This window comes from Oncorhynchus nerka, linkage group LG7, assembly GCF_034236695.1.
Source record: "Oncorhynchus nerka isolate Pitt River linkage group LG7, Oner_Uvic_2.0, whole genome shotgun sequence".
Lineage (NCBI taxonomy): Eukaryota > Metazoa > Chordata > Actinopteri > Salmoniformes > Salmonidae > Oncorhynchus > Oncorhynchus nerka.
Window position 1 is genome coordinate 84264262 of NC_088402.1, and position 24199 is coordinate 84288460.

At 44.0% G+C, this 24199-nt stretch overlaps 1 protein-coding gene across 1 annotated transcript; it reads right to left on the bottom strand.

Annotated features, from left to right (window-relative positions):
• Window positions 1–205: 205 nt before the first annotated feature.
• Window positions 206–16185, bottom strand: LOC115122295 (Krueppel-like factor 15). Its single transcript, XM_029651504.1, has 3 exons — window positions 16022–16185; window positions 12260–13531; window positions 206–3169 (listed from the first exon to the last, which is right to left on the bottom strand). Exons 2-3 carry the CDS (start codon window positions 13435–13437, stop codon window positions 3001–3003), a joined length of 1347 nt encoding a protein of 448 aa, XP_029507364.1. The 5' UTR covers window positions 13438–13531; window positions 16022–16185; the 3' UTR covers window positions 206–3000.
• Window positions 16186–24199: the final 8014 nt, after the last annotated feature.

Consider the following 24199-nt stretch of genomic DNA (forward strand, 5'->3'; position numbering starts at 1 on the left):
TTTGGCTGTTTGTCCCCTGTTGGTAGTGGTGTAACATGATTAATGCTAATGATAAAGGGTAGCAGTGATAGTGAAAGAGAGCAGGCGGTCATGTAGAGATGAAATGACAACAATGGATCTTGTATGAATGGCCACTGATTGTCTGGACAACAAAGCCCTAACTTGACCAAATGTGATAGGCAAAGAAGACCCCAAACATAATCACTCCATCTTTTGGATTTGTTTAATTTGTAAATGCATCGTATGTAGAACAAAGAAAAATATATAATATTTATAATAGTATATAATATTTATAACAACATATAATGAATTGTCATTATATACACATGCACTAGAATTGTACGCAATCACAGAAATAATTACAATAATATTTCCGTTCCTTTTAGGTGTAGTTGCAGTATTTACATACATTCATGGGTTAAAATAACCTGTTTTTAAAAACATTTAAAATGGGATTGAAGGAATGCATTGCTACAGTATAAGTTTTACTGCCCTCTCTAGACCCCTCAGGTTCAGACGTTAACACAGAAAGGACATGGCCATCATAGACAGTGCAGTTTCGTACAGGGAAAAGAAAGCATTATGAAAATAAAAACATTCCTAAACCTTACAGTATTTGAGTACTGTATTTCACTAAACCAATCGTGTGTCTTCCTGTGATGTCATCTGTAGATCAGGAAGGTGACTGTAGAACTTGTGTATGGAGGCTAAGATTTCTACCACCATTTACTTCTTCACATGTTCCAGAGGAGGTAACTACATTTATTTTTATTTAACTAGGCAAGTCAGTTAAGAACCAATTCTTATTTTCAACGACGGCCTAGGAACAGTGGGTTGTTCAGGGGCAGAACAACAGATTTTTACCTTGTCAGCTCAGGGATTTGATCTTGCAACCTTCCGGTTACTAGTCCAATGCTCTAACCACTAGGCTCCCTGCCGCCCGAATATAGCACCATGCAATTCCAGCTCCTCCAGATGAAATGTAATAGCCCAGGAAGCTTGGCTAGGTTGGCACTGCTGTGTGTCTGCTAAAAAGGCTTTTGGGGGTTCCAGTTTGAAACAGAGGTCACTTCTGAAACACTGTAGGGTGCTTCATCAACATGCATTGATGACACGAGGCAGACGATTGTGTTGATATCGAGGAGACTTACCTCAAGCTACTGTAGCTGCAGTTTTTCAAGAATCCCTAAAAAATATAGTTCAACTATTTTACTGAAAGCATTGATTAGACTGACATTGAAGTGTATGGTTTGAGTCCTTCATACTGTAGCTCCTACCAGCACTGTTTGCAACTGTACATTGATTGACTGTCACTGACATCCACACGGTGTATACAACATGGCAGGCTAGGCATTCAATGCTTATGTGCTATGAAGATTTAATACAGTCACCAACGGGTTAAGTGTTATCATTATATTCAAACAGATACTACGTAGGCCTACTCAGTTGACATATTGGCCCCAGAGAAGGCCAGCTTTAAGCGCCAATGACATAACACAAAATGAAAGAAAATGACAATAACAGCTCCTCCAGCTAATGTATACAAATATACAAAAGGAAAAGTTCTTCAATAGTGATCAGAAAGCCAGTCGGTTCACATATAAACAACACACCATAAAATATCAAATATTTTTTTGCTGCACCTCGTTGTATTGCAGTTGGCTGTTCACTGTTAGCTGATCCAGCCTTTACCAGGCACGAGTCGTCATATTGCTCCTGTACTGAAAATAGGAGACAGCCTCCACATGTTGCCGGTAGCTTATAATGGCATGATTCTGATCATGATCAGTAGTTCAACATGAACGTTTGAATACAACCTGTCATTTTTGGGTTTGAAGAGGTACATAGTAAAAACTCCCTCGGTGTTGAGAAGATCATTTCTATATACAGCAGAAGGAATGTTGATGCGTTAATGATAGGCAGGTACATCAACAACAATTAATTCAAACCTCAAAGTGTAAAAATACTTTGCATAACAAAACCTCTTTTATATTCTCAAATCGTATCTTAAACATTTTTATGAAAAAAAAAACCCTACAAAAATTAAGAAAAGCTATTTACAAGAAACTTAGGACTCGATTCAATCTGTGCTGCTGAAGTTCAGCGCTATAGCGACATTGCAATTTAAAAGTAATTTCCGATTGAGCCGGCATATGCAGTGTTTACTGTGAATGCAGTATCCGCGAACGCGGGAACATTGCTTTAAGTGTAAATCCCGCTAAAGCACTGAACTTCCCATCATGCACCAGTGAAGATGTCATGTTATGTAACAGTTCTTGTTTTTTCAAAATGTTTTCTCTTTTGAGTCTCTGCATTACTCAATAAATTATCACAGTACCACCAACGTGCGTCACACACACACACACACACACAAAAACAAACAAAACATTCAAACACTCTCTCCCTTAACTTTTGTTTGAAAGTTCATTCTGCCTGTCCCACTGTCCCCTCTGCTATTAGCAATCTCCCACATTCATTTTGTCTGTTCCACTGTCCCCTCTGCTATTAGCAATCTCCTACATTAATTGTGTCTGTCCCACTGTCCCCTCTGCTATTAGCAATCTCCCACATTCATTCTGTCTGTCCCACTGTCCCCTCTGCTATTAGCAATCTCCCACATTAATTCTGTCTGTCCCACTGTCCCCTCTGCTATTAGCAATCTCCCACATTCATTCTGTCTGTCCCACTGTCCCCTCTGCTATTAGCAATCTCCTACATTAATTCCGTCCCACTGTCCCCTCTGCTATTAGCAATCTCCCACATTAATTCTGTCTGTCCCACTGTCCCCTCTGCTATTAGCAATCTCCCACATTCATTCTATCTGTCCCACTGTCCCCTCTGCTATTAGCAATCTCCTACATTAATTCCGTCCCATTGTCCCCTCTGCTATTAGCAATCTCCCACATTCATTCACTCTCTCTCTCACAAACATTCTCTCTCTGTCTCTCCATGTGTCCTGTGGCGTGGCCTCAGCCTAGCAGGACCTGGAGGTCAATGTGCTCAGTTTGTGGATCGCACTGTCCTGCTGTTTCTTGGAAAGCGGTGGACTTTGATGTGTTTGGACAGATGATCGCTGCGGGCAAACTTCTTCTCGCAGATGGGACACTGATAAGGCTTCACTCCAGAGTGAGAGCGCCGGTGTCTGGAGAGTTCGTCTGACCTCGAGAACCTGAGACAGACAGACCCAGAGCACATCAGACAACCTATATCAGAGCCACGGTTTCCCATAACACCCTGAGGTAAAATGCCCCCTCTCTCTGTCTGACTACACCAGTACACTCTATCCATATTATATCTCTACCCATATTTGATTTTAACACATGTGCACAGTAATGTCCAACATATCTATTTCTGGTCTTCACTCTGATTCCTGGGTAGCTTTCTGTTGGTAAGGTGTCCAGTCAGAACTGAAGGGTTAACTCATTACTGAGGTGTTCATTCCCAATGGTAACACATTGATTAAAGTCATGTAAAGTCATCTTGAAACATTCATTCCATACACACTCATCATAAATCATGAAGCAACTGTGCTATTGAGATGAATGGATAGAATCCCTGCATGGTAGCATGGCCTTTCATCATGCACTCACACATGCAGTACACACATGCAGTACACACATGCAGTACGCACATGCAATACGCACATGCAGTACACACATACACACATGCAGTACACACATGCAGTACACACATGCAGTACACACATGCAGTACACACATGCAGTACACACATGCAGTACACACATGCAGTACACACATGGGACAACAGGTGCTACACATGCATAACATGGTAGTGAAATGGTTAAGTATTACTAGGCCTCATTATCAACAGAGGATTTTCCTGTATGGCCAGAAGTGAAAGAAAAAAAAAACGATTCTGCCACTGTATTTAAAAGGAACTGGTTCTGGGGATGTTACTCAGACATTAGGAAACCTCATCTACCTCTATTGTAATATTACATAGTATTCTACATCAGTACTACACAGCACTCGTTACAGCCCCAAGCTGACAGTGTGCTATAACATGTTGCCAGTATCTTAGAATGGCATGACTCAAAATCACAGCAAATCACATTTTATTGGTCACATACACATAATAAGCCGATGTTATTGGGTGTAGCGAAATTATCAGTAGTTCAACATGAACGTTTGAGTATAAATAGTAATTTTTTGGTTTGAAGGAGTACATTGTAAAAACTCCCTCGGTGATGAGAAGATAATTTCTATATACAGCAGAAGGAATGTTGATGCGTTAATGATAGGCAGGTACATCAACAACAATTAATTCAAACCACAAAGCGTAAAAATACTTTACATAACAAAACCTTTTTAAGATTCTCAAATCGTATCTTAAACATTTTTATGAGAGAAACCCCTCCCCAAAAATAAGAAAGAAAATATATTTGCAAGACATGTAGGACTCTATTCAATCTGTGTTACATACTATGCTACTTCCATTCCAGGGGTGCAATTTTCACTGGGGACAGGGGGGGGCATGTCCCCCCTACATTCTGAAATTGCATTTATCATTGGAATGTGATCATTGGAATGTTTTATCATTGAAATGGGATACAAAACGAGGCAACGGTATGCTTTAGGACCATAGGGATGTCTCCAAGCGGTCGGGAAGGCTGTTTGGAGTTTTTATAAACATTATATATTTATTTTTTAAATGCCCCCCCCACCACTTCTGAAACCAAAGCTGTGCCGTACTATACATGATGTGTCAGCACTCGCTATACCCCCAAGCTGAAACTGTGATATAACTCTTTCATGTTGAAACAAGATGGCTACAGTTCATCTCTGACTGAAACAGCCTCACCCTGTCCTTGTCTAAGCCAATAAGCAATACAAGATTAACTGAACTAATTGTCTCTGCTATGTTAACATCCTGACACACTACTACTATCTCTCCCTGGAAGTTGATATGAAGTATTTCCCTGTATAAAATTGTTAGACAATGTTATATGGCTGTTATATGAAACTGTTAGGCCTTGTTATATGGCTGTTAAATGAAACTGTTAGGCCTTGTTATATGGCTGTAAAATGAAACTGTTAGGCCTTGTTATATGGCTGTTAAATGAAACTGTTAGGCCTTGTTATATGGCTGTTAAATGAAACTGTTAGGCCTTGTTATATGGCTGTTAAATGCAACTGTTAGGCCATGTTATATGGCTGTTAAATGCAACTGTTAGGCCATGTTATATGGCTGTTATATGGCACTGTTAGGCTATGTTATATGGCTGTTATATGGCACTGTTAGGCTATGTTATATGGCTGTTATATGAAACTGTTAGGCCTTGTTATATGGCTGTTAAATGCAACTGTTAGGCCTTGTTATATGGCTGTTATATGGCACTGTTAGGCTATGTTATATGGCTCTTATATGGCACTGTTAGGCTATGTTATATGGCTGTTAAATGAAACTGTTAGGCTATGTTATATGGCTGTTAAATGAAACTGTTAGGCTATGTTATATGGCTGTTAAATGAAACTGTTAGGCTATGTTATATGGCTGTTATATGGCACTGTTAGGCTATGTTATATGGCTGTTATATGGCACTGTTAGGCTATGTTATATGGCTGTTAAATGAAACTGTTAGGCTATGTTATATGGCTGTTAAATGAAACTGTTAGGCTATGTTATATGGCTGTTAAATGAAACTGTTAGGCTATGTTATATGGCTGTTAAATGAAACGGTTAGGCTATGTTATATGGCACTGTTAGGCCTTGTTATATGGCTGTTAAATGAAACTGTTAGGCTATGTTATATGGCTGTTATATGGCACTGTTAGGCCTTGTTATATGGCTGTTATATGAAACTGTTAGGCTATGTTATATGGCTGTTATATGGCTGTTATATGGCACTGTTAGGCTATGTTATATGGCTGTTATATGGCACTGTTAGGCTATGTTATATGGCACTGTTAGGCTATGTTATATGGCTGTTAAATGAAACTGTTAGGCCTTGTTATATGGCTGTTATATGAAACTGTTAGGCCTTGTTATATGGCTGTTAAATGAAACTGTTAGGCCTTGTTATATGGCTGTTAAATGAAACTGTTAGGCCTTGTTATATGGCTGTTAAATGAAACTGTTAGGCTATGTTATATGGCTGTTAAATGAAACTGTTAGGCTATGTTATATGCCTGTTATATGGCACTGTTAGGCTATGTTATATGGCTGTTATATGGTACTGTTAGGCCTTGTTATATGGCTGCTATATGGCACTGTTAGGCTATGTTATATGGCTGTTAAATGAAACTGTTAGGCCTTGTTATATGGCTGTTAAATGAAACTGTTAGGCCTTGTTATATGGCTGTTATATGGCACTGTTAGACTATGTTATATGGCTGTTAAATGAAACTGTTAGGCCTTGTTATATGGCTGTTATATGGCTGTTATATGGCACTGTTAGGCCTTGTTATAGGGCTGCTATATGGCACTGTTAGGCTATGTTATATGGCTGTTAAATGAAACTGTTAGGCCTTGTTATATGGCTGTTAAATGAAACTGTTAGGCCTTGTTATATGGCTGTTATATGGCAATGTTAGGCTATGTTATATGGCTGTTATATGGCACTGTTAGACTATGTTATATGGCTGTTAAATGAAACTGTTAGGCCTTGTTATATGGCTGTTATATGGCTGTTATATGGCACTGTTAGGCTATGTTATATGGCACTGTTAGGCTATGTTATATGGCTGTTATATGGCACTGTTAGGCTATGTTATATGGCTGTTAAATGAAACTGTTAGGCCTTGTTATATGGCTGTTAAATGAAACTGTTAGGCCTTGTTATATGGCTGTTATATGGCAATGTTAGGCTATGTTATATGGCTGTTATATGGCACTGTTAGACTATGTTATATGGCTGTTAAATGAAACTGTTACGCCTTGTTATATGGCTGTTATATGGCTGTTATATGGCACTGTTAGGCTATGTTATATGGCTGTTATATGGCACTGTTAGGCTATGTTATATGGCTGTTATATGGCACTGTTAGGCTATGTTATATGGCTGTTATATGGCACTGTTAGGCCTTGTTATATGGCTGTTATATGGCACTGTGTTATACGCAGCAGTTAGGGGATGACGGAGGTTAGGCTTATGAGAGCCTGGGTAAGGCTGTTTGTGAAACCATTGTTGGGCAGGGTGGGATGCCCAGGTGTGTGGAGGGAACCTTGATGCCCCAGCTACAGCCTCCACAGCTTAGTTAGGCTACACTCTGGCTCTGTTTGAGCTTGTTCCTGAACTCAGCCCTGAAGCATACGGTAATCACTGACAAGACGCTGGCAAGGACCAAAAGAAGGGGCGGTGGGACTTACTGTAGTGAATTACAAGAACTAAATGTATCCTAAACTCTTTCCTGTACACATAATGTACAACAACACTAATGAATGATCACTTACAGATAGATGTAAGTCAACAGGAAAGGACAGTGTAACTCATGTAACTCATGTAAGTCTAAATATATTTTTTAAATTAATTAATTTAACCTTTATTTAAGTAGGCAAGTCAGTTAAGTACAAATTCTTATTTACAATGACGGCCTACCAAAAGGCCTCCTGCGGGGACCGTGGCCTGGGATTTAAATAAATAAACTAATGTCAGTCAACAGGGAAGGACAGTGTTACTGTAACTAATGTCAGTCAATAGGGAAGGACAGTGTTACTGTAACTAATGTCAGTCAATAGGGAAGGACAGTGTTACTGTAACTAATGGCAGTCAATAGGGAAGGACAGTGTTACTGTAACTAATGTCAGTCAACAGGGAAGGACAGTGTTACTGTAACTAATGTCAGTCAATAGGGAAGGACAGTGTTACTGTAACTAATGTCAGTCAATAGCGAAGGACAGTGTTACTGTAACTAATGTTAGTCAATAGGGAAGGACAGTAGTCAATAGGGAAGGACAGTGTTACTGTAACTAATGTCAGTCAATAGGGAAGGACAGTGTTACTGTAACTAATGTCAGTCAATAGGGAATCAGTGTTACTGTAACTAAAGTCAGTCAATAGGAAGGACAGTGTTACTGTAACTAATGTCAGTCAATAGGGAAGGACAGTGTTACTGTAACTAATGTCAGTCAATAGCGAAGGACAGTGTTACTGTAACTAATGTTAGTCAATAGGGAAGGACAGTGTTACTGTAACTAATGTCAGTCAATAGGGAAGAACAGTGTTACTGTAACTAATGTCAGTCAATAGGGAAGGACAGTGTTACTGTAACTAAAGTCAGTCAACAGGGAATGACAGTGTTACTGTAACTAATGTCAGTCAATAGGGAAGGACAGTGTTACTGTAACTAATGTCAGTCAACAGGGAAGGACAGTGTTACTGTAACTAATGTCAGTCAACAGGTAGCGACAGTGTTACTGTAACTAATGTCAGTCAATAGGGAAGGACAGTGTTACTGTAACTAATGTCAGTCAACAGGGAAGGACAGTGTTACTGTAAATAATGTCAGTCAATAGGGAGGACAGTGTTACTGTAACTAATGTCAGTCAACAGGGAAGGACAGTGTTACTGTAACTAATGTCAGTCAACAGGGAAGGACAGTGTTACTGTAACTAATGTCAGTCAATGGGGAATGACAGTGTTACTGTAACTAATGTCAGTCAATAGGGAAGGACAGTGTTACTGTAACTAATGTCAGTCAACAGGGAAGGATAGTGTTACTGTAACTAATGTCAGTCAATAGGGAAGGACAGTGTTACTGTAACTAATGTCAGTCAATAGGGAAGGACAGTGTTACTGTAACTAATGTCAGTCAATAGGGAAGGACAGTGTTACTGTAACTAATGTCAGTCAATAGGGAAGGACAGTGTTACTGTAACTAATGTCAGTCAATAGGGAAGGACAGTGTTACTGTAACTAATGTCAGTCAATAGGGAAGGACAGTGTTACTGTAACTAATGTCAGTCAATAGGGAAGGACAGTGTTACTGTAACTAATGTCAGTCAATAGGGAAGGACAGGGAACTAATGAACAGTGTTACTGTAACTAATGTCAGTCAATAGGGAAGGACAGTGTTACTGTAACTCAATGTCAGTCAATAGGGGAAGGACAGTGTTACTGTAACTAATGTCAGTCAATAGGGAAGGACAGTGTTACTGTAACTAATGTCAGTCAATAGGGAAGGACAGTGTTACTGTAACTAATGTCAGTCAATAGGGAAGGACAGTGTTACTGTAACTAATGTCAGTCAATAGGGAAGGACAGTGTTACTGTAACTAATGTCAGTCAATAGGGAAGGACAGTGTTACTGTAACTAATGTCAGTCAATAGGGAAGGACAGTGTTACTGTAACTAATGTCAGTCAATAGGGAAGGACAGTGTTACTGTAACTAATGTCAGTCAATAGGGAGGACAGTGTTACTGTAACTAATGTCAGTCAATAGGGAAGGACAGTGTTACTGTAACTAATGTCAGTCAACAGGAAGTGACAGTGTTACTGTAACTAATGTCAGTCAATAGGGAAGGACAGTGTTACTGTAACTAATGTCAGTCAACAGGGAAGGACAGTGTTACTGTAACTAATGTCAGTCAAGGAAGGACAGGGAAGTCAGTCACAGTGTTACTGTAACTAATGTCAGTCAATAGGGAAGGACAGTGTTACTGTAACTAATGTCAGTCAATAGGGAGGACAGTGTTACTGTAACTAATGTCAGTCAATAGGGAAGGACAGTGTTACTGTAACTAATGTCAGTCAACAGGGAAGGACAGTGTTACTGTAACTAATGTCAGTCAATAGGGAAGGACAGTGTTACTGTAACTAATGTCAGTCAATAGGGAAGGACAGTGTTACTGTAACTAATGTCAGTCAATAGGGAAGGACAGTGTTACTGTAACTAATGTCAGTCAATAGGGAAGGACAGTGTTACTGTAACTAATGTCAGTCAATAGGGAAGGACAGTGTTACTGTAACTAATGTCAGTCAATAGGGAAGGACAGGACAGTGTTACTGTAACTAATGTCAGTCAATAGGGAAGGACAGTGTTACTGTAACTACAGTCAACAGGAAGGACAGTGTTACTGTAACTAATGTCAGTCAGTAGGAAGGACAGTGTTAATAGTCAACAGGAAGGACAGTGTTACTGTAACTAATGTCAGTCAATAGGGAAGAACAGTGTTACTGTAACTAATGTCAGTCAACAGGAAGGACAGTGTTACTGTAACTAATGTCAGTCAATAGGGAAGGACAGGTTACTGAAAATGAGTCAATAGTGTTACTGTAACTAATGTCAGTCAATAGGGAAGGACAGTGTTACTGTAACTAATGTCAGTCAATAGGGAAGGACAGTGTTACTGTAACTAATGTCAGTCAATAGGGAAGGACAGTGTTACTGTAACTAATGTCAGTCAACAGGTAGCGACAGTGTTACTGTAACTAATGTCAGTCAATAGGGAAGGACAGTGTTACTGTAACTAATGTCAGTCAATAGGGAAGGACAGTGTTACTGTAACTAATGTCAGTCAACAGGGAAGGACAGTGTTACTGTAACTAATGTCAGTCAATAGGGAAGGACAGTGTTACTGTAACTAATGTCAGTCAATAGGGAAGGACAGTGTTACTGTAACTAATGTCAGTCAACAGGTAGCGACAGTGTTACTGCATAAGAGCTTCCTATTCCACACAACGATCCAGCTCTTTGGACATTCATGAAGCTACTATTACAGAATACAGTAAACAGCAATCATAAAGCACTTGAAGTTCCCAGTTCGAAGAATGGACACTAAGGAATATCATTATATCTTGTTCAAAAACAAGACATACCCTTATTTCAGAACATCATGGTGTTTTCACAGTAAACTGCTTGTGTTCAAATCTACAGTCCACTAGAAAACCCATATCAATTTTCACATTTAAGTCCTTACCCAGTTTGAATGTGTTTGTGTCTACCTACACTTGCCTGTATACATGCATGTGGGTATGCATTGTGTATGTATTGTGTACATGTGGGTATGCATTACGTGTGTGAGGAGAATGGAGATGCCAGAGGAATGCCAGCTGTACAGTAAATGTGTCATTTGGTTTTTATGGGCATGATGAGAATCAGAGGAATGTCAAAAAAAAATATTTTGTTACAACACAAGGCACTCAAATGACAGATGGCTGGAGGTGCATATTTCCCAAGCTCACTTCCATTTCCTGACAAGGATGAGAGGAGGAGGTGGAGGCAGAGGAGGGAGGAGGAGTGAGGGTCCCTCAGACAGAGAGCAGTTTCTGAAGGCCACACTGTGCCCTGTGGGATGGCGAGGGGGGATACCACATGCCCGGGGCAGTCATGTGTTGGGGCTAACCCAGGTTACTGTGATAAGACCACAGGACTGCTGAGCACTGCCAATCTTATCGGACTCGAGACCTTCTCACCAGCTGTTCCCACGGGCACACGGAGCTTTTTATGTTTAGTTGTGCAACCACATTGGATGGAGAGGTCAGGGAGATGGGAAATGATTCATATGAGACAAATCTATGCTTTATGCTTGCTGAGTAAGTGGAAACAGAGAAACAAACTCCTTTGGCACACTAATATATCATGGATAATAATCAAATTAGTATGCCGTAAAGTCATTCATTATGCCATAAAGTTAGTGCTGCTACCAAAACTTTGAACTTGATTCTGCAAGAGTGTAACTGAGTGCAGATGGAGAGCAAACAGAGAGGCAGCTAGAGGGGGCAAAGTCTGCCCACACTTCAAAGGCCTTATCTAATCTCAAACTCTGCAATAGAAGAAAACACAGAGATATGGAGCCAACGAGAGAGCATGAGAGGGGAGGAGAGCATTCATTATGAGGGACACAAATCATTTTAGTTCTCCATCACGTCTAATTGAGCTGACGCACAACTTGGAAAATGAATTATATTTTTCTCATAAAATGAATATCTGTGTTTTGCAGAGCAGCTGGTGGGATTGGCTTTGAATGGCTTCGGATCTCTCTGTGATAATATCAGCCAGCGAAGGAAGTTGATAACCCTGTTAACCTCTGGAAGGAATCAACGCATCTCAGATAATCCAACCACAGTCAACAGAGATAGTTGTATACTCTGTGGCTTCTCCAACTAAAACATGGACTGGTATCGCTAAATTGTCATACATTGTTGGACCATCACAGCTAAACATCCCCTGTTGCACTCACTGACTGTCACTGCCGTGTATGTAGTCACATGAATAACCACACATTTAGTAGACCTATGAGCTCCACCCGTGAAGTCTGGCTCTAACACGACCTACACAGTGTCTTGAACCTACTCACCTCCATCCACAGCCAGGCCAGGTGCAGGCGAAGGGCTTTTCCCCCGTGTGCCTCCTCAGGTGGGCCTTCAGGTGGCTGCTCTTGGTGTACATCTTGGCACAGCCAGGGAAAGTGCACTTATGCATTTTTATAAGGTCCGTAACCGAGCTCTTCTGGAACTTCTGTCCTCCCACCAGGATCCCTGCAGCCTGGCCACCTGCAAGTCCACCCTCCCTGAGACCCAGGGGCTTGGCGGCGATGGGTACGGGCGCGATGCGCACAAATTTGGAAGACGTACCATTGAGATTAGCTGGAGACACCAGCTGGGGCACCAGGGCAAACGTCTGGCCCTGGATGTTGACCAGGAGCTGGGCGATTTTTATGTCTGAGGAGGGCAGGGTGGACTGCGGTGGTACTGGTGTTGGTATCACACCTGGGCTGGGCTCTTGCTTAATCTGGATTGGTTGAATCTGCAAGATGACAGGCGTCAAGCCAGACCCCTCCCCTGAGGCTGGTGTTTCAGCAGGTTCCTCCTGTTTAATCCCACTACAACTGTTGGAATGTGTTATTGTGGATGTTGCTGTGTATTTGGTCACTGTGGTGGGGACAGTAGCCCTGGCAACAGGTACTGACTGCTCTAGCCCAGGTTCTAACCCTGTCACCTGACTGTCTACATCCAACATCCCTCCCTCACTAGCCTCCTTCTTCAACGTTACCACCTCCATATTCTCCTCCAGGAACTCCTCTATCTCCTCTAGGGTGGGCTGAAACAGCAGCCCCACATGATCCTCCAGGTCCACTGGGAACACAGGGAACTCAAAGCACTCCTCTTTGGTTGGCTGAAACAGGCGGTCCGTCTTCGACTCCCATGCTAGACCCCTGGGGAGGATGGGTGGTGCTGAGGGAGATAGAGTGGGAGTAACTCCACTTCCAAGGGTGGCCTGGGAGAGCAGGAAGTCGAGGAGACCATCCTGGCTCTCTCCACTGGAGCTGCTGCCATAGCTGGAACCCAGCACCTGGGACTCAGGGCTGGAGCAGGAGCAAGGGCTGGACGAGTCACTCAGGTCGTCCTCTGAGAACGGGGAGGGCACCGCCTGGTAGACACCTGTGTCTATCACCATGTCCGATTCGTGATGTTCTGCAGGAAAGCTGGCGTAATACAGGAAGGTCTCCTCTCCTACCGGCAAGTTATCCACCATTCCTGACCTGAGCCAGTCACCTGAGTCACAGCTCTGCTAGCTCCACTTGATTGCTAGAAGTTATGAGTGTATGACTCAGTTTCTCCTCTTCTCCCTAGAAAACAGAAATAGATGTCCATCATGTTTGCAAAATGGCATGGCAATAGAGAAAATAATGAAAGAGAGTATGAGAGGGAAAGAGAATAAGAGAGGGAGAGAGAGTAAGAGAGAGAATAAGAGAGAGAGAGAGAAATGAGAGAGAGATGTACATTGCACATTTGTAGATTGTTACAACACGGTATATATATATATATATATATACATACACACATAATATGACATTTGTAATGTCTTTATTATTTTGTAACTTCTGTGAGTGTAAACTTCTGTGAGTGTCTACTGTTCATTTTTATTGTTTTTTTCACTTTTGTATATTATCTACCTCACTTGCTTTGGCAATGTTAATATATGTTTCCCATGCCAATAAAGCCCCTTGAATTGAATTGAGAGAGTAAGAGAGTAAGAGAGGGAGTGAGAGTAAGAGAGAGAAAGAGAGAGAGAGTAAGAGAGAGAAAGCGAGAGAGAGTAAGAGAGAGAAAGAGAGAGAGAAAGACATGGAGAGAGAGTAAGAGAGAGAGAGTAAGAGAGAGAGGGTAAGAGAGCGAGAGTGTGTAAGAGAGAGAGAGAGAGTAAGAGAGATAAAAAGGGAGAGAGAGTAAGAGAGAGCGTAAGAGAGAGGGGAGAGAGAGAGAGTGAGAGAGTAAGAGAGAGAAAGAGAGAGAGAAAGAGATGGAGAGAGAGTAAGAGAGAGAGAGTAAGAGAGAGAGGGTAAGAGAGCGAGAGTGTGTAAGAGAGAGAGAGAGAGTTTAGAGAGATAAAAAGGGAGAGCGAGTAAGAGAGAGAGTAAGAGAGAGGGGAGAGAGAGAGAGTGAGAAAGAGTGTAAGAGAGAGAGAGAGAGAGAGAGAAAAGAGAGAGAGAGAGAGAAAAAGAGAGAGAGAGAAAAAGAGAGAGAGAAAAACAGAGAGAGAGAGAGAGAGAGAGAAAAAGAGATAGAGAGAAAAAGAGAGAGAGAGAGAGAAACAGAGAGAGAGAGAGAGAGAGAGAAAGAGATAGAGAGAAAAAGAGAGAGAGAGAGAGAGAGAAAGAGAGTAAGAGAGAGAGAGAAGATAATAAATAACTCTAAATAACTCGAGTCAAGAGGTTAAAACTGTTCTATAACACTGCCCCCTGCACCACAGCACGAGCCTGCCTGAGGGTTTAAACAGTAAATACCATCTTGGCTTGCAGGGGGTTAAATTGCATTCTTGAAACCTTCAGTTTGGGCATGCAAGTACTGCCACTCAACTTCTGGAGAAGGAGAATAACTGTCAATATGTAACTCATGGTCAGCACGAATCTATTGTAACTACCTACTCCTATAACCGTTTTGGATAAAGAAGTGGCCTAGCCAATGAATGCCATTCGTTATTTTATTTCACTTTAAATGTATAGTAGCTCTGGGGCATCACGTGTGAAAGAGGAATTTCAAGAGTGCGTTTCCAATTCACTTCGATTTACCGTCATAAACCAATGTCGAAAATAGATGACCGACTGCAATTATCAAAGTTTTTCGTCTAGATATTTATCATTCAGTAATACTGTAAAAGTAAGACTAATTCCTATGGGCTACAAGGCAGGCAACAGCTGCTGTCGACCAAACCCGTCATCGGCTTCAAGTAATAGGCTTAACCACATATTTCAGGTCATTTTATTATCATGTGATTCCTTCAATAAGATTAAGGGACATGAGAAGTAAGGATTCACATGGTGTATTTTATCTTCCAAGTAATATTCGCTTGGGATTTTCCTTGGTAAGATGTAGGAAAAAATAGTTTGTAAAATCGAAGAGATTTTCTTGGCATTGATTATCTTCCAGGGATTTAGATCGTTATAAAAACGTACGTGTATTACATTGTAAAACACGTGGATGCTTGAATTCATAAACTAGTTGTGCGCCCCCTCAGTTTTCATTGATTTGACGGAGAATAACCTGAACATGAAAAAGCGTTGACTCACTATGCTAGACACAGTTTGAGAAGATCGGACTGGGAGCATTTAACTACTGTCATACTGTACAGTGTGTGGATGAAATAAAAAAACATTTAAAAGTACGTAGCAGATCAAATGTTTTAAAAAATCGACAACTACGGTGTAGGCAATTTCAACGAGATTTACATTGTAACCACATTGATAACATGTAACGGTCTCTCTCATTCCCTCTCTGTGAACAAGGTTTTTAGTTTCATCCAATAATTTATGCAATTTATGCAACTAAAATATATCCAAAACAGTGCCCCTTTGGTGTGCATATCCACTGTGAAAATACGTGCCTATGCTATACATAATATGAGCGTATATCGTCATCAGCCTATTTATTGTAGCAGTTTTCCCCCAGCTGTTTGCGCTGTATGCAGAAAGCATGTCGCACCATGCGTCCAATCGACGTAAACATGTTATTGTGCAGTGTGCTGCGGGAGGGAGCGCGCAACGGGGCGCACGCACCAATTCCTTTCTGTCATCGCTTCCTATGTGAAACACTTTACACGGTATAGTTTATGCACCAACCTTTATGTATCGAGAGAATGTTAGTCCTTTCACCTGAAGTAAGTGAAAAATGATCCGTTGGTGAGATGATGTCAATAGTCAATAGCGTTGTGGATTAGCCCTTGAGACGAGTTTCTCATCGCAATGCCAATCCATAGGGCGGGTGCTACGATCTACCGTAGTAGTAGTAGTAGTAGAAGTACAATACCGTCACATGATTGGTGCTGTGTAGTTTATAAGTAATTAGGGGTTGGGTTATGAAGGCTCGTCTGCTCTGCGCTTCGTATTGGCTGACAACATTTGGAGGCTGGACTCGATGTTTTCTCGTTTATGGACTCACTAAAGACAGACAGACAGACAGACAGACAGTGCAATTACATAAATTCCCTCTCATCCTCCTGTAGCTAAAAGGCAATGGAGACTGGGTAACTTTGATGCAATCATAGTGAATGAAACATTCATAGAAATTGATTTAATTATAGTATAACATTTTATATTAGAATATGACATGTGTGTTTGTGTCTAAAATGTTTGTGCTCCATAAAATCAATGTAATCTAGCAGATATGGTCATGGGTCATTAGTACCTTTTAAAGTGCTCCCTGACTACTCAGAGACACGCCTAAAGCACAGTCCAAAGGTATAACACTAAAGGAAGCGTATGAGGCAGGCTACACTCCGCAGCGGCCTGTCTATACAGGCTTTAGCCTGTTGATGCCAGGCCAGGCTGGGGAAGCTTTTGCCTGTTGTTGCCAGGCCAGGCCGAGGGAAGCTTTCGCCTGTTGTTGCCAGGCCAGGCTGAGGGAAGCTTTCGCCTGTTGTTGCCAGGCCAGGCTGAGGGAAGCTTTCGCTTGTTGTTGCCAGGCCAGGCTGAGGTGTTGGGCTCTAAGCTGCTAAATTAAGGCACAGGAGGAATTTTTCTAGGAACTAGAGGACAGTTAGGGGTAGCAGGACACTTGACTTCACCCTGGAACAGACACTCCAGCTCTAGGACGGATTGCTGTCAAGAGGTCTCACTACCAACAAAGCAGTGTCAAATGTAGTACCAAAACATCTCTAGGGAGACCGAGAGAACCCTGAGAATCATGCAACGTTCTCTCTAACGCACATGTAAACACAACACAGCCCATCCTGTCTCTCCTCTCTGCCCCCCCCCCCCTGTCTAATGCACATATAAACACAACACAGCCCATCCTGGTTCTCCTCTCTGTCCCCCTCTGTCTAATGCACATATAAACACAACACAGCCCATCCTGGTTCTCCTCTCTGTCCCCCCCTCTCTGTCTAATGCACATATAAACACAACACAGCCCATCCTGGTTCTCCTGCCCCCTCTGTCTGCCCCCTCTGTCTAATGCACATATAAACACAACACAGCCCATCCTGGTTCTCCTCTCTGCCCCCTCTGTCTAATGCACATATAAACACAACACAGCCCATCCTGGTTCTCCTCTCTGCCCCAACTCTGTCCCCCTCTGTCTAATGCACATATAAACACAACACAGCCCATCCTGGTTCTCCTCTCTGTCCCCCTCTGTCTAATGCACATATAAACACAACACAGCCCATCCTGGTTCTCCTCTCTGCCCCCTCTGTCTAATGCACATATAAACACAACACAGCCCATCCTGGTTCTCTCTGCCCCTCTCTAATGCACATCTCCTGTCCCCCTCTGTCTAATGCACATATAAACACAACACAGCCCATCCTGGTTCTCCTCTCTGTCCCCCTCTGTCTAATGCACATATAAACACAACACAGCCCATCCTGGCTCTCCTCTCTGCCCCCTCTGTCTAATGCACATATAAACACAACACAGCCCATCCTGGTTCTCCTCTCTGCCCCCTCAGTCTAATGCACATATAAACACAACACAGCCCATCCTGGTTCTCCTCTCTGCCCCCTCTGTCTAATGCACATATAAACACAACACAGCCCATCCTGGTTCTCCTCTCTGTCCCCCTCTGTCTAATGCACATATAAACACAACACAGCCCATCCTGGTTCTCCTCTCTGTCCCCCTCTGGCTAATGCACATATAAACACAACACAGCCCATCCTGGTTCTCCTCTCTGCCCCCTCTGTCTAATGCACATATAAACACAACACAGCCCATCCTGGTTCTCCTCTCTGCCCCCTCTGTCTAATGCACATATAAACACAACACAGCCCATCCTGGCTCCTCTCTGCCCCCTCTGTCTATGCCCCCAGCCCATCTGTCTAATGCACATATAAACACAACACAGCCCATCCTGGTTCTCCTCTCTGCCCCCTCTGTCTAATGCACATATAAACACAACACAGCCCATCCTGGTTCTCCTCTCTGCCCCCTCTGTCTAATGCACATATAAACACAACACAGCCCATCCTGGCTCTCCTCTCTGCCCCCTCTGTCTAATGCACATATAAACACAACACAGCCCATCCTGGTTCTCCTCTCTGCCCCCTCTGTCTAATGCACATATAAACACAACACAGCCCATCCTGCTCTCTGGTCTATGCACATATAAACACAACACAGCCCATCCTGGTTCTCCTCTCTGTCCCCTCTGTCTAAATGACATTAAATGTAAATGTCCTGGCTCTCCTCTCTGCCCCCCTCTGTCTAATGCACATATAAACACAACACAGCCCATCCTGGTTCTCCTCTCTGCCCCCTCTGTCTAATGCACATATAAACACAACACAGCCCATCCTGGTTCTCCTCTCTGTCCCCCTCTGTCTAATGCACATATAAACACAACACAGCCCATCCTGGTTCTCCTCTCTGTCCCCCTCTGTCTAATGCACATATAAACACAACACAGCCCATCCTGGCTCCTCTCCCCCTCTGCCCCACAACACAGCCCATCTGTCTAATGCACATATAAACACAACACAGCCCATCCTGGTTCTCCTCTCTGTCCCCCTCTGTCTAATGCACATATAAACACAACACAGCCCATCCTGGTTCTCCTCCCCCTCTGTCCCATATAAACACAACACAGCCCATCTGTCTAATGCACATATAAACACAACACAGCCCATCCTGGTTCTCCTCTCTGCCCCCTCTGTCTAATGCACATATAAACACAACACAGCCCATCCTGGTTCTCCTCTCTGCCCCCTCTGTCTAATGCACATATAAACACAACACAGCCCATCCTGGTTCTCCTCTCTGCCCCCTCTGTCTAATGCACATATAAACACAACACAGCCCATCCTGGTTCTCCTCTCTGCCCCCTCTGTCTAATGCACATATAAACACAACACAGCCCATCCTGGTTCTCCTCTCTGCCCCCTCTGTCTAATGCACATATAAACACAACACAGCCCATCCTGGTTCTCCTCTCTGCCCCCTCTGTCTAATGCACATATAAACACAACACAGCCCATCCTGGCTCTCCTCTATGCCCCCCTCTGTCTAATGCACATATAAACACAACACAGCCCATCCTGGTTCTCCTCTCTGCCCCCTCTGTCTAATGCACATATAAACACAACACAGCCCATCCTGGTTCTCCTCTCTGCCCCCTCTGTCTAATGCACATATAAACACAACACAGCCCATCCTGGTTCTCCTCTCTGCCCCCTCTGTCTAATGCACATATAAACACAACACAGCCCATCCTGGTTCTCCTCTCTGCCCCCTCTGTCTAATGCACATATAAACACAACACAGCCCATCCTGGTTCCTCTCTGCCCCCTGTCTAATGCACATGCCCATCCCCCTCTGTCTAATGCACATGTAAACACAACACTGCCCATCCTGGTTCTCCTCTCTGTCCCCCTCTGTCTAATGCACATATAAACACAACACAGCCCATCCTGGCTCTCCTCTCTGCCCCCTCTGTCTAATGCACATATAAACACAACACAGCCCATCCTGGTTCTCCTCTCTGTCCCCCTGTCTAATGCACATATAAACACAACACAGCCCATCCTGGTTCTCCTCTCTGTCCCCCTGTCTAATGCACATATAAACACAACCCATCCTGGTTCTCCTCTCTGTCCCCCTCTGTCTAATGCACATATAAACACAACACAGCCCATCCTGGTTATCCTCTCTGTCCCCCTCTGTCTAATGCATCCTGGTTCTCCTCTGCCCCCTCTGTCTAATATAAACACAACACAGCCCATCCTGGTTCTCCTCTCTGCCCCCTCTGTCTAATGCACATATAAACACAACACAGCCCATCCTGGTTCTCCTCCTGTCCCCCTCTGCACATCCCCAGCCCATCCTGGTCTGTCTAATGTCTAATGCACATATAAACACAACACAGCCCATCCTGGTTCTCCTCTCTGTCCCCCTCTGTCTAATGCACATATAAACACAACACAGCCCATCCTGGCTCTCTCTCTCTGCCCCCTCTGTCTAATGCACATATAAACACAACACAGCCCATCCTGGTTCTCCTCTCTGTCCCCCAACACAGCCCATCTGTCTAATGCACATATAAACACAACACAGCCCATCCTGGTTCTCCTCTCTGTCCCCCTCTGTCTAATGCACATATAAACACAACACAGCCCATCCTGGTTCTCCTCTCTGTCCCCCTCTGTCTAATGCACATATAAACACAACACAGCCCATCCTGGTTCTCCTCTCTGTCCCCCTCTGTCTAATGCACATATAAACACAACACAGCCCATCCTGGTTCTCCTCTCTGCCCCCTCTGTCTAATGCACATATAAACACAACACAGCCCATCCTGGTTCTCCTCTCTGTCCCCCTCTGTCTAATGCACATATAAACACAACACAGCCCATCCTGGTTCTCCTCTCTGCCCCCTCTGTCTAATGCACATATAAACACAACACAGCCCATCCTGGTTCTCCTCTCTGCCCCCTCTGTCTAATGCACATATAAACACAACACAGCCCATCCTGGCTCTCCTCTCTGCCCCCTCTGTCTAATGCACATATAAACACAACACAGCCCATCCTGGTTCTCCTCTCTGCCCCCTCTGTCTAATGCACATATAAACACAACACAGCCCATCCTGGTTCTCCTCTCTGCCCCCTCTGTCTAATGCACATATAAACACAACACAGCCCATCCTGGTTCTCCTCTCTGCCCCCTCTGTCTAATGCACATATAAACACAACACAGCCCATCCTGGTTCTCCTCTCTGCCCCCTCTGTCTAATGCACATATAAACACAACACAGCCCATCCTGGTTCTCCTCTCTGCCCCCTCTGTCTAATGCACATATAAACACAACACAGCCCATCCTGGTTCTCCTCTCTGCCCCCTCTGTCTAATGCACATATAAACACAACACAGCCCATCCTGGCTCTCCTCTCTGCCCCCCTCTGTCTAATGCACATATAAACACAACACAGCCCATCCTGGTTCTCCTCTCTGCCCCCACAACACAGCCCATCTGTCTAATGCACATATAAACACAACACAGCCCATCCTGGTTCTCCTCTCTGCCCCCCTCTGTCTAATGCACATATAAACACAACACAGCCCATCCTGGTTCTCCTCTCTGTCCCCCTCTGTCTAATGCACATGTAAACACAACACTGCCCATCCTGGTTCTCCTCTCTGTCCCCCTCTGTCTAATGCACATATAAACACAACACAGCCCATCCTGGCTCTCCTCTCTGCCCCCTCTGTCTAATGCACATATAAACACAACACAGCCCATCCTGGTTCTCCTCTCTGTCCCCCTCTGTCTAATGCACATATAAACACAACACAGCCCATCCTGGTTCTCCTCTCTGTCCCCCTCTGTCTAATGCACATATAAACACAACCCATCCTGGTTCTCCTCTCTGTCCCCCTCTGTCTAATGCACATATAAACACAACACAGCCCATCCTGGTTATCCTCTCTGTCCCCCTCTGTCTAATGCACATATAAACACAACACAGCCCATCCTGGTTCTCCTCTCTGCCCCCTCTGTCTAATGCACATATAAACACAACACAGCCCATCCTGGTTCTCCTCTCTGTCCCCCTCTGTCTAATGCACATATAAACACAACACAGCCCATCCTGGTTCTCCTCTCTGTCCCCCTCTGTCTAATGCACATATAAACACAACACAGCCCATCCTGGCTCTCCTCTCTGCCCCCTCTGTCTAATGCACATATAAACACAACACAGCCCATCCTGGTTCTCCTCTCTGCCCCCTCTGTCTAATGCACATATAAACACAACACAGCCCATCCTGGTTCTCCTCTCTGCCCCCCTCTGTCTAATGCACATATAAACACAACACAGCCCATCCTGGTTCTCCTCTCTGCCCCCCTCTGTCTAATGTAAGTCGCTCTGGATAAGAGCGTCTGCTAAATGACTTAAATGTAAATGTAATGCACATATAAACACAACACAGCCCATCCTGGTTCTCCTCTCTGCCCCCTTCTGTCTAATGCACATATAAACACAACACAGCCCATCCTGGTTCTCCTCTCTGTCCCCCTCTGTCTAATGCACATGTAAACACAACACTGCCCATCCTGGTTCTCCTCTCTGTCCCCCTCTGTCTAATGCACATATAAACACAACACAGCCCATCCTGGCTCTCCTCTCTGCCCCCTCTGTCTAATGCACATATAAACACAACACAGCCCATCCTGGTTCTCCTCTCTGTCCCCCAACACAGCCCATCTGTCTAATGCACATATAAACACAACACAGCCCATCCTGGTTCTCCTCTCTGCCCCCTCTGTCTAATGCACATATAAACACAACACAGCCCATCCTGGTTCTCCTCTCTGCCCCCTCTGTCTAATGCACATATAAACACAACACAGCCCATCCTGGTTCTCCTCTCTGCCCCCTCTGTCTAATGCACATATAAACACAACACAGCCCATCCTGGTTCTCCTCTCTGTCCCCCAACACAGCCCATCTGTCTAATGCACATATAAACACAACACAGCCCATCCTGGCTCTCCTCTCTGCCCCCTCTGTCTAATGCACATATAAACACAACACAGCCCATCCTGGTTCTCCTCTCTGCCCCCCCTCTGTCTAATGCACATATAAACACAACACAGCCCATCCTGGTTCTCCTCTCTGCCCCCTCTGTCTAATGCACATATAAACACAACACAGCCCATCCTGGCTCTCCTGGTTCTCTCTGCCCCCTCTGTCTAATGCACATATAAACACAACACAGCCCATCCTGGCTCTCCTCTCTGCCCCCTCTGTCTAATGCACATATAAACACAACACAGCCCATCCTGGTTCTCCTCTCTGTCCCCCTCTGTCTAATGCACATATAAACACAACACAGCCCATCCTGGTTCTCCTCTCTGCCCCCTCTGTCTAATGCACATATAAACACAACACAGCCCATCCTGGTTCTCCTCTCTGTCCCCCTCTGTCTAATGCACATGTAAACACAACACTGCCCATCCTGGTTCTCCTCTCTGTCCCCCTCTGTCTAATGCACATATAAACACAACACAGCCCATCCTGGCTCTCCTCTCTGCCCCCTCTGTCTAATGCACATATAAACACAACACAGCCCATCCTGGTTCTCCTCTCTGTCCCCCTCTGTCTAATGCACATATAAACACAACACAGCCCATCCTGGTTCTCCTCTCTGTCCCCCTCTGTCTAATGCACATATAAACACAACCCATCCTGGTTCTCCTCTCTGTCCCCCTCTGTCTAATGCACATATAAACACAACACAGCCCATCCTGGTTATCCTCTCTGTCCCCCTCTGTCTAATGCACATATAAACACAACACAGCCCATCCTGGTTCTCCTCTCTGCCCCCTCTGTCTAATGCACATATAAACACAACACAGCCCATCCTGGTTCTCCTCTCTGTCCCCCTCTGTCTAATGCACATATAAACACAACACAGCCCATCCTGGTTCTCCTCCCTGTCCCCCAACACAGCTGTCTAATGCACATATAAACACAACACAGCCCATCCTGGCTCTCCTCTCTGCCCCCTCTGTCTAATGCACATATAAACACAACACAGCCCATCCTGGTTCTCCTCTCTGCCCCCTCTGTCTAATGCACATATAAACACAACACAGCCCATCCTGGTTCTCCTCTCTGCCCCCTCTGTCTAATGCACATATAAACACAACACAGCCCATCCTGGTTCTCCTCTCTGTCCCCCTCTGTCTAATGCACATATAAACACAACACAGCCCATCCTGGTTCTCCTCTCTGTCCCCCTCTGTCTAATGCACATATAAACACAACACAGCCCATCCTGGTTCTCTGTCTCTCTGCCCCC

Bases quoted from the DNA above. Each gene is read 5' to 3' on its own strand.
- LOC115122295 (XM_029651504.1), bottom strand. From the start codon at position 13,437: ATGGTGGATAACTTGCCGGTAGGAGAGGAGACCTTCCTGTATTACGCC. The intron at 3,170-12,259 runs GTGAGTAGGTTC...TGTCTGTCTCAG, and splicing joins TGGCCTGGCTGTGGATGGAG to GTTCTCGAGGTCAGACGAAC.